Raw genomic sequence first — 17,590 nt, forward strand, 5'->3', positions numbered from 1 at the left:
GGAGAACATGCAAACACCATGCAGGGAGGACCCGGGAAGCAAACCCAGAGTCTCCTAACTGCGAGGCAGCAGTGCTACCCACTGCGCCACCATGCCACCCTGTTGTGAATTCATTTTAATTGAATTGCTTTTTTAAGATTTGCTCCCCTGATGAATGATGAATTTCTTCATCGTTCCTCTGAATTGCTTCATTCCATCCATCCATTTTCCAACCCGCTGAATCTGAACACAGGGTCACGGGGGTCTGCCGGAGCCAATCCCAGCCAACACAGGGCACAAGGCAGGAACCAATCACAAGGCAGGGTGCCAACCCACCGCAGGACATACACGAACACGCCCACACACCAAGCACACACTAGGGCCAATTTAGAATCGCCAATGCACCTAACCTGCATGTCTTTGGACTGTGGGAGGAAACCCACACAGACACGGGAAGAACACGCAAACACTGCACAGGGAGGACCCGGGAAGCAAACCCAGAGTCTCCTAACTGCAAGGCAGCAGCGCTACCCACTGCGCCACCGTGCCGCCCTGTTGTGAATTCATTTTAATTGAATTGCTTTTTTAAGATTTGCTCCCCTGACGAATGATGAATTTCTTCATTGTTCCTCTGAATTGCTTCATTACTTTCCTTAAATGACACCCAAACAGAAATGAAATGTAAAGTGAGGGAGCCAACAGAAGACCAATTAAGGCAGGGTCTCAAACTCCAACCAATTTCTCTCCAAGCAGCTGCTTAATGAGGTGCCGATTCTTGTCGTTAATTAAACTCGTTCTTTAATTTTTGTGGCTTGTTGTTGCTCTCTTGGTGCAATAGCAGACATTTCTGAAATTGTTGATTTTCTCTTTTTAAGAACCCAGATAACGTGTTTTGGAGAACTAAGTAGATCGACATTCCTGAGACCTTCACCTTTCTTTATTTTCAGATATTGTATGATGGACACCAGTTGTTTTGTCTCATTTTATATCGCATTATTGTTTGGCTGCTAATTAAGGAAAAAGAAACAATTAAGGGGTCTGAGTCTTCAAGAGCAAATCAATTAAAATGAATTCAAAAGAAGTTAAGTAGCAGCAAAAACAGGTCACTCACTAAGAAAATGGTTAGAATGAAAACCTGCAGACACTGTGGTCCTCCAGGACCAGACACGGTGACCCCTGATCTAACTTGTTTCCATTTACACCTGTGTGGATTCATTGTGGACTAGTTGGTTTAATAAAACACTTAAGAGGAAAACGTGACAGACTGAAAATGATCTGTTTTTGGCTTCAAATCATTTAGATGATATCCTTGGAAAAGAAATAAATCTATGATATAAGAGCCTAACATTGTAGACTAACTAGCCATACAATTAAATAAGTTCTGAGATTGGCAAGGATTGGCTTCTAATTAAGCAATTGGGTAGGAATGAAAACCTGCAGCCACTGCAGCCCTCCAGAACTTAAATTGCCCACCCTGGGATTAAACAGTTTTAAAAAAGGGAGGATGGTCCTCGAGTAGAAGAGTAAAGTCCCTAGGAATAGAAGAACAAAACCACAGAAGGTTCAGTTCCCCTTTTTGGTGGTAATTTAAATTTCAAAGTATAAATTCATGAAATAGAGCTCACTTCCTCTTTTCAGACCCTTTATCCCCAAAGATGTGCAGGTTAGGTTGATTGATGACACTAAACGTGCCCAGGAGTGAAGGAGTTTGCATGTGTGTGAGCGAAAGTTTGTGTGCTGTGTGGTGAAGCAGCACCCTCTCCCAGACTGATTCCCACTTTTCACTCCTTAATTAATAAAGAGTGTCAATTTCAAGGATAAAATGGAAGGAGAGGCCGCTGAATCAAATTTGTCACAGTTTCCTAAGTATGCAGGACCTTCTGAAGGCATTCAGGTCCCCTTCACTTTGTTCACATTTTGTGATGTTAAACCCTTGTACTGCAATCATTTCAATTCATTTTTTCTCTCATCAAGCATCACTCAATAGCCCAGAATGACAAAGTGAAAGCAGAATTGTAGAAATGTTTTTGCAGATTTATTTTTTAAAAATTCAGACGTGAGTGTCAGTAGGCTTTGCGCCTTAGGAACCAAGATACCCAAACTATTTAATAACATTTGCCACTCTGATGCTGATCTTTCCGATCATAAAATAGACCATCACAGTAACAAGAAGATGAGAAGAATTCATAATTAAATGTAAAATTACAATATTTGAGGTTTCCTCTAGAGTACCGGGGTCCCCAACTCCGGTTCTGGAGGGCCCCAGTGGCTGCAGGTTTTCGTTCTCACCCTTTTCTTATTTAGTGACCTTTTTTTTTGCTGCTAATTAACTTTATTTGACTTGCTCTTGAAGATGCCTTAATTGTTTCTTTTTCCTTAATTAGCAGCCAAACAATAATGAGATACAAAATTAACCAAAACATGACCAGCAAAGCATGACCAACATTGTCGATCATACAATATCTGAAAATATGGAAAGGTGAATGTCTCTGGAATGTTGATCTGCTCAGGTCCCCCAAAAACATCTTAACAGGGCTCTTAGAAAAGAGAAGATCAATCATTTCGGAAATGTCTGCAATTGCACAAAGTGAACAGCAACGAGACATGGAATTAAATAACGGGTTTAATTAATTACAAGACTGGGCCTAAATAAGCAACTGGTTGGAGTGACATTGGATGGTGTTTGAGGCCCTGACTTAGTTGGTCTTCTGTTGGCTCACTCACTTCACATTTAATTTCTGTTTGGGTGACATTTAATGAAAGAAATGAAGCAATTCTGAGGAACGATGAAGAAATTCAAGGGAACAAATCTTAAAAAGCAAGTGTAACAGTAGGGGGTGCTAGTGCTCCCTTGAACCCTCAGGTACCACGCCAAACACCAGGTAAAAGTCCAAGACTTTTTATTTTTATAATAACAACGTGCACAAAGCACCCTCCACTCCACACTACACATACAATAAATCAATAATCAATCACCAATCCTCCTCTCCCAGATGCGTTGCCACCCTTCCACCCAGCTGAGCTCACTCGTCTGGGGTTTCCCACAGTCCTTTATAGTCCATGACCCAGAAGTGTTTCGCCCTTCTGTCCATGTGTCTTGGAACACCCCCGGGTCATATACAAACTCTTCTTCTTCACACTGGAAGTACGTCGTTTCCCCTGTTGCGTTTATTAAGATGCACTTCCGGGTTATAGGGCACATATAAGTCTTTGAGCCTCCCTGCAGCGTCCTCTGGTGGGCCCCACGGTGTCCAGCAGGGTCGGGAATAAAAACTCCATTGTCCATGATTTCCTGCTGGTCTTCGGGGCACTCCCATGCTACAGGGAGGGCTCCATCTAGCGGCCTGGGGGTATTGGCCGGGATAAACAGCTGGCCATCTCACACACAAGTCAATTAAAATTAATTCCAAATAATGTTAATTAGCAGCAAAAACAGTGCACTTATTAAGAAAAGAGTTAGAATGAAAACCTACAGCCACTAGGGCCCTCCAGGACCAGAGTTGGGGACCCCTGCTCTAGAAGGCCTCTTTCTCTTACACGGTTTGACTCAAAAACTAATCAGCACATCGTCATCTCATAACAGGCTTAAAGTTTCAAGTTTGATAGTTTTCCACCCAGCAGTTTTAGCTCTAGAATGTCCTTAAGAAACTGTGACACACAGACAGACACACACCCATCATCAGTATATCAATGTTTTTGGTATTAGGAGACCCTAAAATGCCGAGATCCGTCAAAAACCGGAGATCTACTTTTTTGACGAATCTGAAGCTTTTGCTCCTCCCACATACATGATAGGTTATGGTGGGGGAGGGTGCAAAGCAATAAAAAATTGAAATACCACCTTGTCGCCAGTATCCAGACACCTTTCCTCAGTAGTTATTTGAAGCATCATCAGAGTCTTCTTGGGTTTGAGGTGACAGACTTCACAGACCGGGATTTGGAGATTTTCTGTCATATTTCTTCTTAGGTTCAGCCAGATTTGATGGAGACCATTGGTGAACTTTCAGAGATTTTTAATAGAGCTTAAGTCTGGGCAGTGGCGGCTCAAATCAAGAACATTCCCAGAGCTGAATGTAACACACTTCTGTGTTTTCTTTGCTTTGTGTCCTGTTGGAAGGTAAACTTTTGGCCCATTCTGAGAACCCAGAGTAGGTTATCTCTGTACTTTGTTTCTTGAACCCTGACTTATCTTTCAGTCCCTGATGTTATTACCACCATGCTTCACCACTGGAATGGTTTTGTGCTGCTGATGATCTGTGTCTGATTTTCCTCAAGACATGTTCAATTCGGTTCAATCTGTGTTCTCCTCAGGCCAGAGTGTTTGGTTTTTTCCAGTTTCAGAGTCCTTTAGGTGCCATTTTACAAACTCCAAACAGGTTCTTACTGAGGAGAGGCTGCTGTCTGGCCACTCTTTCTTAAAGCTCATCTCCAAACAGGCTCCTTGGAGTGCTGCCAGAGTGACCATTGGATTGTTGGTCACCTCTTTTACCACAGTTTTTCTCTCCCCTTAACTTACTTTTTACACATTTTGCTAGGTTGTGGTTATGCATTATGAAACCATTATTGGTCATCAGATCAGAGAATCTTTTTAACCCAAAATCTGCAAGTCCCTCAGTTGCCATTTGGCAAATTCCAAGATGGCTGTCGCGTGTTGTCTGCCCACTCTGCCATAAAGCCCAGATTGGTGGAGTGTTTCAGTGATGTTTGACCTTATTGAAGTTCTCCCATCTCCATACAGCTCAGTCGGAGTGACCATTGGGTTTTTGGTCATCTCTCTTACCAAGGCCCTTCTCCCTCAATTGCTCAGTCTGGCTGAGCAGTCAGCTTTGGGGAGAGTTGTGGTTGTTCCAAACTTCTTCCATTTAAGCACTATCAAGGCCGCTGTGCTTTTGAGAACCTTCAATGGAGCAGACATTTTTTGCAGTCTTCCCAGATCTGTGTCCTGACACAATCCTGTCTCTAAGCTCTGCAGGCAATTCCTTTGACCTCAAGGCTTGGTTTTTGCTCAACTGTGGGACCTTCTGTAGGCAGGTGGGTGCCATAGGTGGACCACAAACAAGGTGTAAAAGGATGATCAATAGAATGGGATGCACCCAAGACAAATTTCAAGTATTAATATCAAAGAGTCTATACACTTGTGTCAATGTGACACATTACTCTTCACTTTCTCCTTTCGTCCACACTACCCTTGTGTTTTTAATCCTCAAAAACCAAGACTTTTGAAAATGTTCTGTGGAGTCATATCCTTTTGAAAACGCCAGCTCGGAGCTGTAATGTGGATGGGTGAAAACATAAACATTTGATAACGCTGGCTCTAATTGTACTCTGGTTTACTCCTAACCTGTCCCTGATTGGATCCTGCTCTTTATAATGTCTCATACTCTGATTGGTCACCCTTCACGGAAGAAAACCGTATTCAAACATAGCAGACACAGAGGAGTTGTGTGGCTTAACTGTATACATCTAAATTACGTTTTTGTACAGTTTGAATGTTGTATGCACGCACAAAAGGCAAATAATTTACCGGTCGCTCTAATTTTGCGATAAATCCTGTAGTCCGTCCTTCAAGGATTTTTCCATCGATGTGCACATGCCCGGTGTCAGCAAACGTCTGCATTACGTCATATGCATTTTCAGTTGTTGTAGTGTGGACAGAGATCATCTTTTATTGGCAAATGTAATTTTTTAATGAAAATGACCTAGTGTGGACATTTTGAAACTTGGAGCATTTTTATTTTTTGTTTACTTTGTTCCAGATCATATTTTTGTGTAATTTTTATAACAATGAATCATATACAGAAATCACAGTGATGATGAAATGCAATTGCATGTATTAATAACCATGAATTGCATTTAAATAACCTGAAAATCGCTCCAGAGGCTGACCCTGCACTCTGACCCCCAAAGGTTATGCAAAGGTGATGCAAAGGTCATGTGAAAAGATGATTTCCTGTCGGGGACTAATATAGTATACTAGCCAACCCGCGACGTAGCATACGGCGCATAATTATGTATTGATGGGTGAACACTTCCTGAAAGACACAGTTGTCCAAATGGGGTTGGTTTTGAGGATACGACTGTAGGTGAATGAAAAGATGTAACTCTGGAGAGGGCAACATACAATACAGCGTTTTACATGCTGCATACAGTGATTCACATTGAAGTACAGACACTGCTAAGACCATGGAATACCCCTCGCAAACTGTTTTACACGCTGCATACAGCGATTCACATCCACGACAAATATGATTCTTCTTAGATGGTGCTGTCGCGTCCACCTTCGCTCTCGAAGCACACACATTGCCTGGTCATGTGCCCGCTCGCAAAAGCAACTAACAGAGACCCGCCCACCAACTGTAACTATATACATCGGACTTCCAATACAACTCGGAGTCCTGCCACGTGCAAAAGTTCGCTAATGACACTGCTATCGTGGGCTGCATCAGGAGTGGGCAGGAGGAGGAGTATAGGGACCTAATCAAGGACTTTGTTAAATGGTGTGACTCAAACCACCTACACCTGAACACCAGCAAAACCAAGGAACTGGTGATGGATTTTAGGAGGCCCAGATCCCTCATGGACCCCGTGATCATCAGAGATGACTTTGTGCAGATGGTGCAGACCTATAAATATCTGGGAGTGCAGCTGGATGATAAATTAGACTGGACCGCCAATACTGATGCGTTGTGCAAGAAAGGACAGAGCCGGTTATACTTCCTTAGAAGGCTGGCGTCCTTCAACATCTGCAATAAGATGCTGCAGATGTTCTATCAGACGGTTGTGGCGAGCGCCCTCTTCTACGCGGTGGTGTGCTGGGGAGGCAGCATTAAGAAGAAGGACGCCTCACGCCTGAAGAAACTGGTGAGGAAGGCAGGCTCTGTTGTTGGCATGGAGCTGGACAGTTTAACATCTGTGGCAGAGCGACAGGCGCTGAGCAGGCTCCTGTCAATTATGGAGAATCCACTGCATCCACTGAACAGGATCATCTCCAGACAGAAGAGCAGCTTCAGCGACAGACTGCTGTCACTGTTCAGCTCCACTGACAGATTGAGGAGATCATACATCTACCAAACTATGAGACTCTTCAATTCCACCGAAAGGGGGGGGGTAAACGTTAACATTTAACATTATACAAAGTTATTGTCTGTTTTTTTTTACCTGCATTATTATCAATCTTTAATTTAATATTGTTTATTGTATCAGTATGCTGCTGCTGGAGAATGTGAATTTCCCCTTGGGATTAATAAAGTATCTATCTATCTGTCTGTGTGTGTCTCTCTCTGGCTCTGCCCGTGTGTGTGCGCGGCTCTCTCTCTCTCTGGCTGCCTGTGTGTGTGTGCCTCTGTCTCTCTCTCGCGCTGCCTCTGTGTGAACCGAGGTTCGACTGAGGTTGACTAATGAAAAGTCAACGTGGCTCAGAGATGCATGTGGCCTCTAGCCCAGACGAACATAAATGACGGCGTTTTTTCCCAGTCGTCGCGTCCGAGTTGGTGGCCGTGGCTCTGCGAGTTGTCGTCGTATCCAATGGTCTTAGAGTTGGTGGGTGTGGCTCCTTCCTGTGTGCGCCATGGGCGGCTTACTTGTCGGCGGCTTAGTGAATCCACGCCCCTTCCGGCGTGCTTTCCATGGGTGGCTACTTGTCTCCCGGCTTAGTGAATTATATATATAGACTAGCAAAATACCCGCGCTTCGCAGCGGAAAAGTAATGTGTTAAAGAGGTTATGAAAAAAAAAGGAAACATTTTAAAAATAACGTAACATGATTGTCAATGTAATTGTGTTGTCATTGTTATGAGTGTTGCTGTCTTTTATATATATAATATGCACACACACACACATAAACATATATATACATAAACATATATATATACATATCTACATATACACATATCTACATATACATACGTATATACACATCCACATAAACATATATATACATATACAAATCCTAAATACAGGAGCCAATAAGTAGATATGTATATATATAGTATATATATATATATATATATATATATATATAGACATAGATATATACATACATACATTCACATATATATATATATATATATATATATATATATATATATATATATATATATATATATACTATATATATACATATCTACTTATTGGCTCCTGTATTTAGGATATGGCAGGTTGGATAATGGATGGATGGACATTTGTATGCATAGCCCTATTTGCCCGTTTTCGTTTTTTTTTCATTCTTCAGTAATATTTCAGCAAACCCGGAGCTTGTCAGTTCAAATCCTGGTACTGACACCACTGTGTGACCCTGAGGAAGTCACTTCACCTGCCTGTGCTGCAAAAAACAAAAGTAATGTAACAAATTGTATTTCAGATGTTGTAAGTTGGTGGAATAAAGGCATAAGTCAAATAGATAAATATGTATTATACACATAGGAACTATTCATTTATTTTCAGTTAAGTCATCTGCAGCAAACTTTTATAAATGAGGGTTTCTCCTTTTTAGATAGTGCAAACTGTTTCTTCTTCATTGACGTTTTCTCTTGGAGAGCTTTTTTCATTTCATTGAAAATGAAAGCAGCAGCTGCCAAAATATGTAGCTTTCTTATTAATTTTTCAACATTGTGTAAAATAAATGTATAAAGTAACATAAAAGGTTTAAATACTGGTTATTCTTTTACACTAAAATATTACTACACAGATACAAAAAAAGTAAAATGGATATGTTGTTTTTCTTTAAGGAGATTAAATATTACTGAAGAAAGAAAAAAAAAATTAAACAGCCAAATGGGGCTATGCATATGAACTTAAAAGGTTTAAATAAAACAGAAATATATATTTTATTTTTACTTGGTTAACTTGTGGAGGGTGTATCCTGTAGCAAAGCCCTAACTGTTTTCGTGAAAGCCCGTTTCAGTCAATAAGTCTTATGTGTGTGTTTATGTATGTGTGTATATATATGTAGATATGTGTATATGTAGATATGTATATATATGTATATGTATATAAATGTTTATGTGTGTGTGTATATTATATATATAATATATATATATATATATATATATAAAAGACAGCAACACTTATAACAATGACAACACAATTAAATTGGCAATCATGTTACGTTATTTTTAAAATGTTTCCTTTTTTTTTCATAACCTCTTTAACACACTACTTCTCTGCTGCGAAGCGCGGGTATTTTGCTAGTGTATATATATATATATATATATATATATATATATATGTATATATACATACATATACACACATACATGCAGTTTCAATAACAGAAATCAATATAAATATTAACATCATTATCATATGAGAATATGAAGTAATATATAAGAAGCACATTTCATATAAATATAAATTATTAAACAGTAAAATGTTCTTCTGTAATTTGCTACCGTGGCAGTTTGTGTGTCTGTCCAGGATTTTAAATCACCTGTAGCTCGCAAACCGTTTCACCTATTGACTTGAAATCTGGTACACATATAGTACGTCACGTCTGCTATCCGCTTTATGGGTGATGATTGTATTACTCTTTTTATGTTTATTTTATTTTATTGTACAATCAACTCTTATCTGCGCACACCAGGGCGGCCGTGGGCGGATGCGTATGGTGTATTCACTCCATGTTATCGTGCATTGCGCTGTCACTGGTATTTTGATAAAAGAATTTGAACAACATATAAGAAGCGTATAAATTATTAAACAGTAAAACATTAACATTTAAGAAGTAAAGTTAGATTAAGTACTACTGCAGTGCCCTCGGGTATACCTCATTTTTTGTTTGTCCATTACATGCTTAAATGTATACATTTTTTGGTGTACCTACCCGAGAACACGCGACATATAACTGAGCGTGGGAGAAGCATGGATTTTAAACACGCGTTGAGTTCATCTGTTGGTCTCCCTCGTGGAATAACTGGTAATGTTTGAATAAAATCTACAGCGAGTAAAACGACATTACCTCCTATTTTTTTTTTTACGATCTCTGAGATGTTGCTTTTTTCTGTTGAAGGCTTCATAAGCTCTTTTATGTTGTATGGTGTACTTATCCCAAACCATCATCTTTGAATGTTGCAAGACTTTCGGCTTGTATGTAGATCGGGGTAATTACATTCATTCCATTCCTAGTCTGAATCACAATCTGATTGTATGGGTGGTTACCTGGCACTGTAGGGTTGCCACCCGTCCTTTAAAATACGGAATCGTGCCGCATTTCAGAATGAAATTGCGCATCCCGTTTTGAATCAATACTGGACGGGATTTCTCCCGTATTTTTTTTATCATTTTTTTTAAAGCAGCGTCTCATGCAAATCATCCCACACGCATTTTATGAAGATGCCTCCTTTCCTACTTTTGATTGGGTAATACTTGATGTCATCGTTAGTTTGATTGGTCTTTTTAACTGTCCAGTGAGGAGGGCGTGTGTTTTAAGTAGAGTCTGGAAAGTGTTGGCACTGAGATGTGGCGTCAGCGACAGAGTTGAAGCCCCTAATGTTGCGGTCAGCAAGTCGGCTAACATCCGCCATGTGCCGTCTTTCAGTTGCGAGAAGCAGATCATAGAATGGTTGAAACTGTTGCCCCTAACGTTGCGCCACGGCGTGTGGTTCGTTTATACCTCGCGTCTTCTCATTAAACTTTTATCTCGCGAATATGTTATTGCAATCCGCAGCGGGAGTGTTTCTATAAACTTAATTTAAACTTACGTTTTACACCGTGCTTTGTTTCCCTTATGAACATGCTTGAATGCTTCACTCGCTCCCTTCTCAATTGTTTAATTAATTTTTTGCTCTTCGCTGTTTGCAGCTCTTCCGTCATTTCCCCCTACTTCGTTCTTTTATCTCGCGAATATGTTATTGCAATCCTTAACGGGAGCGTTTCATTAAACTGATTGAAAATAGTTTTGCATTTACCTTTTTAGTAAAAGGCGAGCTTTTAAGCCTGAGAAATCACCCCGTAAATGCACACGTTTAATTGCACATGTGTTAATATGTATGGTTACACAGTATTAAAAGACAGTGAACAACGTCAGTTACCTTTGTTCCCGCGTTTGATAAAAGGCGAGCTTTTAAGCCTGAGAAATCACCCCGTAAATGCACACGTTTAATTGCACATGTGTTAATATGTATGCTTACACAGTATTAAAAGACAGTCAAAAATTAACGTCATTTACCTTCGTTCCTGCGTTTGACTCGTGCTGTAAATCTCTTCCTTGTTTTTAGTTCACGTGATTACGTAGGAGGCGTGATGACGCGATACATGACTCCGCCTCCTCCATTACAGTGTATGGACAAAAAATATGTTCCAGTTATGACCATTACGCGTAGAATTTCGAAATGAAACCTGCCTAACTTTTGTAAGTAAGCTGTAAGGAATGAGCCTGCCAAATTTCAGCCTTCCACCTACACGGGAAGTTGGAGAATTAGTGATGAGTGAGTCAGTCAGTCAGTGAGTGAGTCAGTCAGTCAGTCAGTCAGTGAGGGCTTTGCCTTTTATTATTATAGATGAAACAAAACCGAACTAAACCAAATCATGTAACTCAACACTAAGCTTAAACAGAATAGTGGTATGATACCACCTCGAGTTTTGAATGTTGCAGAAAATGATCTTCAATTTAATCAATATTTATCTACATATTTAAAGTACTGCGGTGGGTTGGCACCCTGCCCGGGATTGGTTCCCTGCCTTGTGCCCTGTGTTGGCTGGGATTGGCTCCAGCAGACCCCCGTGACCCTGTGTTCGGATTCAGCGGGTTGGAAAATGGATGGATGGATGGATATTTAAAGTACTAGCCGTCCCCCGCGGCTCTGCCCATGTAATACTGAAACAGGACAGTGAGAACGGACTCACCCGGCTCCCTACTTCTAATGTCATGCTTCCCCCTCCCCTTGGCCCGCAGCCTCTGTCTTGGATTAGCGTGAATATATCGCTCCTGCTAGTGAACTATGATTCTTAGCGCAATGAAAAAAGTCACAAAATCAACCGGAATGTTCAAGCAAATTCTAGAAAAAAACCTGATCTAAATCCGTTAAGTAGTTCTCTTGTTCGTTAGCTAAGTAGAGGTAAGGAACGCCTCGAGGCAGACACGTGAGTGAGGAGGGTGCTGCCCCCCTCCCCTCGGCCCGCTGCACGGATTCATGCAAATAAATCGGTACTATGATACTTAGCACGATGAGAGAGGTCGCTAAATCAACCGGAATGTTCAAGCAAATTATAGAAATAAACCTGATCTAAATTGTGAAAAGCGGGCAGTCATACAGACAGACAGATGTTGGATTTTATATATAGAGAGACTAAGTGTTGTACCCATCTGTCTTGTGATTACTCGTGAACTACTGGGGCTAGAATCTTAATCTTGATCTTAACCTCCTTGGCATTAACCCCAAGCATGACTTGGGTTTGCAATACTATGCAATTATGATTAAACCTGAGCGCTCAGGGTGACCCATAATGATACCCTTTATAGGGATAAGTCCAAATAACTCTCAGAACAGTATCATGCTGCCATCATGCTGCAAAACAATATGAACATTTCTATGTTTTTTACCACTTTATGGTAACGTTAAAGTAACTCATCAATATTCATGAGTGGGTCGGAGCCTACAATGAAAAACACAATGGTAAATGAAAAGCCGTAAAGGATGTTTTAGAACAAACTGAAACTGAAGGATTGCTTGAATCGAGTGATAGTGATGACAATGTGAATTGGTGATCAGATATTCACAAGGAAAGTGAAACTGATGCATGATATGGCATTGTACGATGGAGCCACCATAATATGTTCGTGAATTTGGTCATGTGAAGCTTCAGCTTGGTGTGACACTAAGGCAAAATAATTGTGATCAAGTACAAGGACAAGCAAGACATTATCGTCCTAAGTACTGTTCACAATGTGGCAACTGTCAATGTGCGCATCAGGGGATATGTGGGAGTCACTAAGCCTTGCACTGTGGTACCCTGCAATAACACAAGGGGTGCATTGATCGTGCTGACCAGGAATTGATATTCTACTTTCTCATGTGCAAACAACAGAAAAAAAATATAAGAAAAGTGAGCAAAGAAACACACTCCTACTGTCCCGATCGCAACATTGGGGTGTGTGTTGGTGACTGTCTCAAAACATGTTGCACAAAGGAGGTGAATGAAATCTGAACCAGTACAGCAGTGGCAATACTTCATCCATCCATCCTCTTCCGCTTATCCGAGGTCGGGTCGCGGGGGCAGCAGCTTCAGCAGAGGTGCCCAGACTTCCCTCTCTCCGGCCACTTCTTCTAGCTCTTCCAGGAGAATCCCGAGGCGTTCCCAGGCCAGCCGGGAGACATAGTCCCTCCAGCGTGTCCTGGGTCTTCCCCGGGGCCTCCTCCCGATTGGACGTGCCCGGAACACCTCACCAGGGAGGCGTCCAGGAGGCATCCTGATCAGATGCCCGAGCCACCTCATCTGACTCCTCTCGATGTGGAGGAGCAGCGGCTCTACTCTGAGCTCCTCCCAGATGACTGAGCTTCTCACCCTATCTTTAAGGGAGAGCCCAGACACCCTGTGGAGGAAACTCATTTCAGCCGCTTGTATTCGCGATCTCGTTCTTTTGGTCACTACCCATAGCTCATGACCATAGGTGAGGGTAGGAACATAGATCGACTGGTAAATTAAGAGCTTTGCCTTACGGCTCAGCTCCTTTTTCACCACGACAGACCGATGCAGAGCCCGCATCACTGCGGACGCCGCACCGATCCGCCTGTCGATCTCACGCTCCATTCTTCCCTCACTCGTGAACAAGACCCCAAGATACTTGAACTCCTCCACTTGAGGCAGGATCTCGCTCCCAACCCTGAGAGGGCACTCCACCCTTTTCCGGCTGAGGACCATGGTCTCGGATTTGGAGGTGCTGATTCCCATCCCAGCCGCTTCACACTTAGCTGCGAACCGATCCAGAGAGAGCTGAAGATCACGGCCTGATGAAGCAAACAGGCAAAAAGCAGTGACCCAATCCTGAGTCCACCAAACCGGACCCCCTCAACACCCTGGTTGCGCCTAGAAATTCTGTCCATAAAAGTTATGAACAGAATTGGTGACAAAGGGCAGCCCTGGCGGAGTCCAACTCTCACTGGAAACGGGTTCGACTTACTTCCGGAAATGTGGACCAAGCTCTGACACCGGTTGTACAGGGACCGAACAGCCCTTATCAGGGGGTCCGGTACCCCATACCCCCAGAGCACCCCCAACAGGATTCCCAGAGGGACACAGTCGAATGCCTTTTCTAAGTCCACAAAACACATGTACCCTCCAGGACTCTGCTAAGGGTGTAGAGCTGGTCCACTGTTCCGCGACCAGGACGAAAACCACACTGTTCCTCCTGAATCCGAGGTTCGACTATCCGACGGATCCTACTCTCCAGGACCCCCGAATAGACTTTTCGAGGGAGGCTGAGGAGTGTGATCCCTCTGTAGTTGGAACACACCCTCCGGTCCCCCTTCTTAAAGAGGGGGACCACCACCCCGGTCTGAGTGGCAATACTTTTTCTTCTATATTTATGTTGACATTTTGGTACTCATATGTTTCTGTTACTCGTAATAACTTTTTTTTTTTTTGAAAATAAGTCAACGTTTTTGGCTTGGGGTAAACATAACGCTAAGGAGGCTACTGAAAAATTTCTGAAACTAGGCGGCTCTGCCCCCTGCTCGCTTTGCTTGCCAACCCCCGCGCAGGCGCTATGCACTAGCCACTTCACAGATCTGCCGCTCGCGTATGGGGAAGCGGATGTACAATTTAAACAGATTGTTACTTTCATGTGAATAGTTAAACATGCATAATAGAACTAACTATTTTACATTACAGTGAGTAATTAACCACAGTAAAAAAAATAGTAAAACATAATAAATTGACAGAAAATTATGTTTCATGTTGCATTAGAGGTATTTGTTGCGTTATACGTTTTCATTCTGTTTGGCTTTGAAATTATCATTCAAATACTATTTAAACTTACACTTTTGCTGTAAAACTTTAGTAAAAACAATATTTGGAATTAACTTTTCGTCAATATCACTTTGAATTTTGATTCCGTGTTTGGAGTTACATCGTGATGACGTAACATATAACTGCCCATGAATGAATATCATTTCTTTCTCTATAATAAATAAACCGACGTTTTCAAATGTTTGTCCCTGTGATTTGTTAATTGTCACAGCAAAAGCTATACTCACGGGAAACTGTAAACGTTTTAATACGAATGGCATATCAAGATCTCCTTTGGTGTCTAATGTTATCCCCTGAAGATGTACTACGTTACCTTTCTTGTCGCCTGTTAAAACTTTACATGTCAGAATTGTTCAACCAATTTTGAATACAACTAATCTTGTCCTATTGCATAGCTCATCACTCAGACATAAATTACACAATAACATTACGATACATCCTTCTTTCTACAGTAATTTGGATGGTGGAAGACCTGATGGTGTTAACGGTTGTAGATATTCTTCGTGATATTGAAAGTTGGTTTTCATCTTCCGCACCATCACCACCAACTGTTACAGCAGAGTTTATTGATACGCATTTAACCAATTTGCCATGTAACCAATCGACAGTTTTCATGTTAAGTAATTTGACTTCATCGTTTCTCGGTGCTAGGATTGCCCGTGTACTCATTTCTTCTGTTGATAACCCTTCGGGATGAAATTCTTCAATAAGATTTGGACATAATAAGTCTTCTTTTATTGGGAACTTAAAGTGAGGAAAACATTAAAATTCATAAAAGCTGAGAGCGCAGGAACTGTGTCTGACAAAAGCATTCACACCAATGAGAGGTGAGAGGACCACAGGCGTGGGTTGTTAACAGGAAATGGTGGAGAGGAGGGCGGGACTTGAAAAAATACTCTTGACAAAGAAAGATGATATGTTCTGATGAAGCAAACAACATGGCTAGCAGCAACCTCCATGAAGTTATTGGGGCTTGTGTGTTTCCTACAGCAAACTGCACAGGGAAACGGATCAAGAAGATGAAATAGCAGATAGAAAAAGAAGAGCAGCAACATCTCCCGAGTGTGAAGCAAATTGCAGAAGCTGGTTACATGAATGGAAGAAAGAGAATGGCAGCCCTGGTAGACACTAAGCCTCAAGCACATGTGGTGGGGCAACTTGCTGCTGCTGGATTCTTGGTCTTGGCAGGACCGGAGGACAGAAGGTTTCTAGTATATTTTTAAAAACATGACATTCTTTGCAAATTTTATCCATTGCTACTACTTAATTGATTCTTTGTGACATGGACGACACCTCAAACCCCCTACACAAGCAACCAATGCAACCTGTTAATCAAAATGTTGCACATGAAGCACTGAAATGTGAGACTAAATATGGCAAACTGTCATCAAAATCTTAACATACAGCATTGTGATGTGTTGATGGTTAGTTGTCAAAATGGTATTTTTGTTTGCCCCAATTCCTGGCATAGGAGATATTAGAGGAACTTTGGCAAGAACGGGCAGTCCAGGATAGAAATAAAGAAAACACCATGGAGAAACTTCAATTAACTCAATTGACTTGAGAGAAACATTAAGGTAACTGAAGGAGTTACATACCACGGTGTGGTGAGGAAGTTGAACTCTGGTGCTTGGAATGTCCTAAAAATAAAAATAAAAAAAGTTTCAGTAAAACTAAGCAGTGAGGTACAGATATAGGAGATCATACAGATATATAAAACAGTGCCTAGATATAGTTGTACGTCCAGGAGATTGGGTTCAAATCCCAGTCAGGTCAACATCTGTAGTGAACGTGCATGTTCTCCTCAGGTCAATACGCAATCTCCTCTGAATGCTCTGGTTGACCAGGTGGTATTAAATATGAGTGACTGGGCCTTGGCAGAATTTGTTCTGGGCTTGTGTCCCATGCTGCCCATCATGGCCTTGAATTGGATTAAGCAGTTTTTAAAAAAGGAAGGATGGTCCTTGAGTAGAAGAATTAAGTGAATGTCTCCAGGAATAAAAGAGCAAAACCACAGAAGGTTCAGTTCCAATTTTTGATGTCAAGTTAAATATAAAAGTTTGAATTCAGGAAAAGAGCTCACATCCTCTTTCAGATCAAAATGGATATCCACTTAAGTGGTGGTGCACGCTGCTAAAATGAAAATTCAAGACTGCCGGTCAGGCTTTAAGTCTGTGAAGTGTCCCTAGTTCTTCTCAATAGTGCATTAAAGTAGTTTTATTTAGCATTTTTTAATAAAGTGCCTTACAGGATGAGGTGCACCAAAAAGCAGGATCTACAATGTCAGGGGTGTAACAAAGAGAGGGGGCATTAACAAAGCATGATGGTGTTCTCCAAAAGAATCCTGTCCAGTTGAGCCCAAACCCCCATGCTTCACATCAGGCACTCTTCACTTTCTCTGTGGTTCCTTTCTTTAACTATGACCCCATAATAATACAACAGTTCCTATCATTCTGACATGAGGCCTGCTTTTACATGTGCTAAGGGTTTTGTCCCTAAAACCAATATTTTCGGAGACACTGTGATGACTTATCTTTCTTTAGCATCAATGGATCAACTGCAGAGGATCTCCAGTTTTACATTTCTGGGAAGCCACAAGACCGAGGAAATTACATGGTCAACACACTCTACCTCTCCGGTCAAAAAGT

At 41.5% G+C, this 17,590-nt stretch overlaps 1 protein-coding gene across 6 annotated transcripts in view; it reads right to left on the reverse strand.

The window, feature by feature from the left end:
• LOC114647780 (uncharacterized) overlaps window positions 1-17,590 on the reverse strand; it is a 199,827-nt gene that overhangs the window by 43,514 nt on the left and 138,723 nt on the right. For 4 of the 6 annotated variants that reach the window (XM_051924449.1, XM_051924451.1, XM_028796410.2 and 1 more), the window contains one exon: window positions 16,541-16,582. In XM_051924449.1, coding sequence (XP_051780409.1) covers window positions 16,541-16,582 — 42 coding nt within the window. The remainder of the gene's footprint in view (window positions 1-16,540; window positions 16,583-17,590) is intronic. The other 2 variants (XM_051924450.1, XM_051924448.1) reach the window with 1 other exon arrangement.

The sequence above is a fragment of the Erpetoichthys calabaricus genome, chromosome 3 (genome assembly GCF_900747795.2).
Source record: "Erpetoichthys calabaricus chromosome 3, fErpCal1.3, whole genome shotgun sequence".
NCBI classification, from domain to species: domain Eukaryota; kingdom Metazoa; phylum Chordata; class Cladistia; order Polypteriformes; family Polypteridae; genus Erpetoichthys; species Erpetoichthys calabaricus.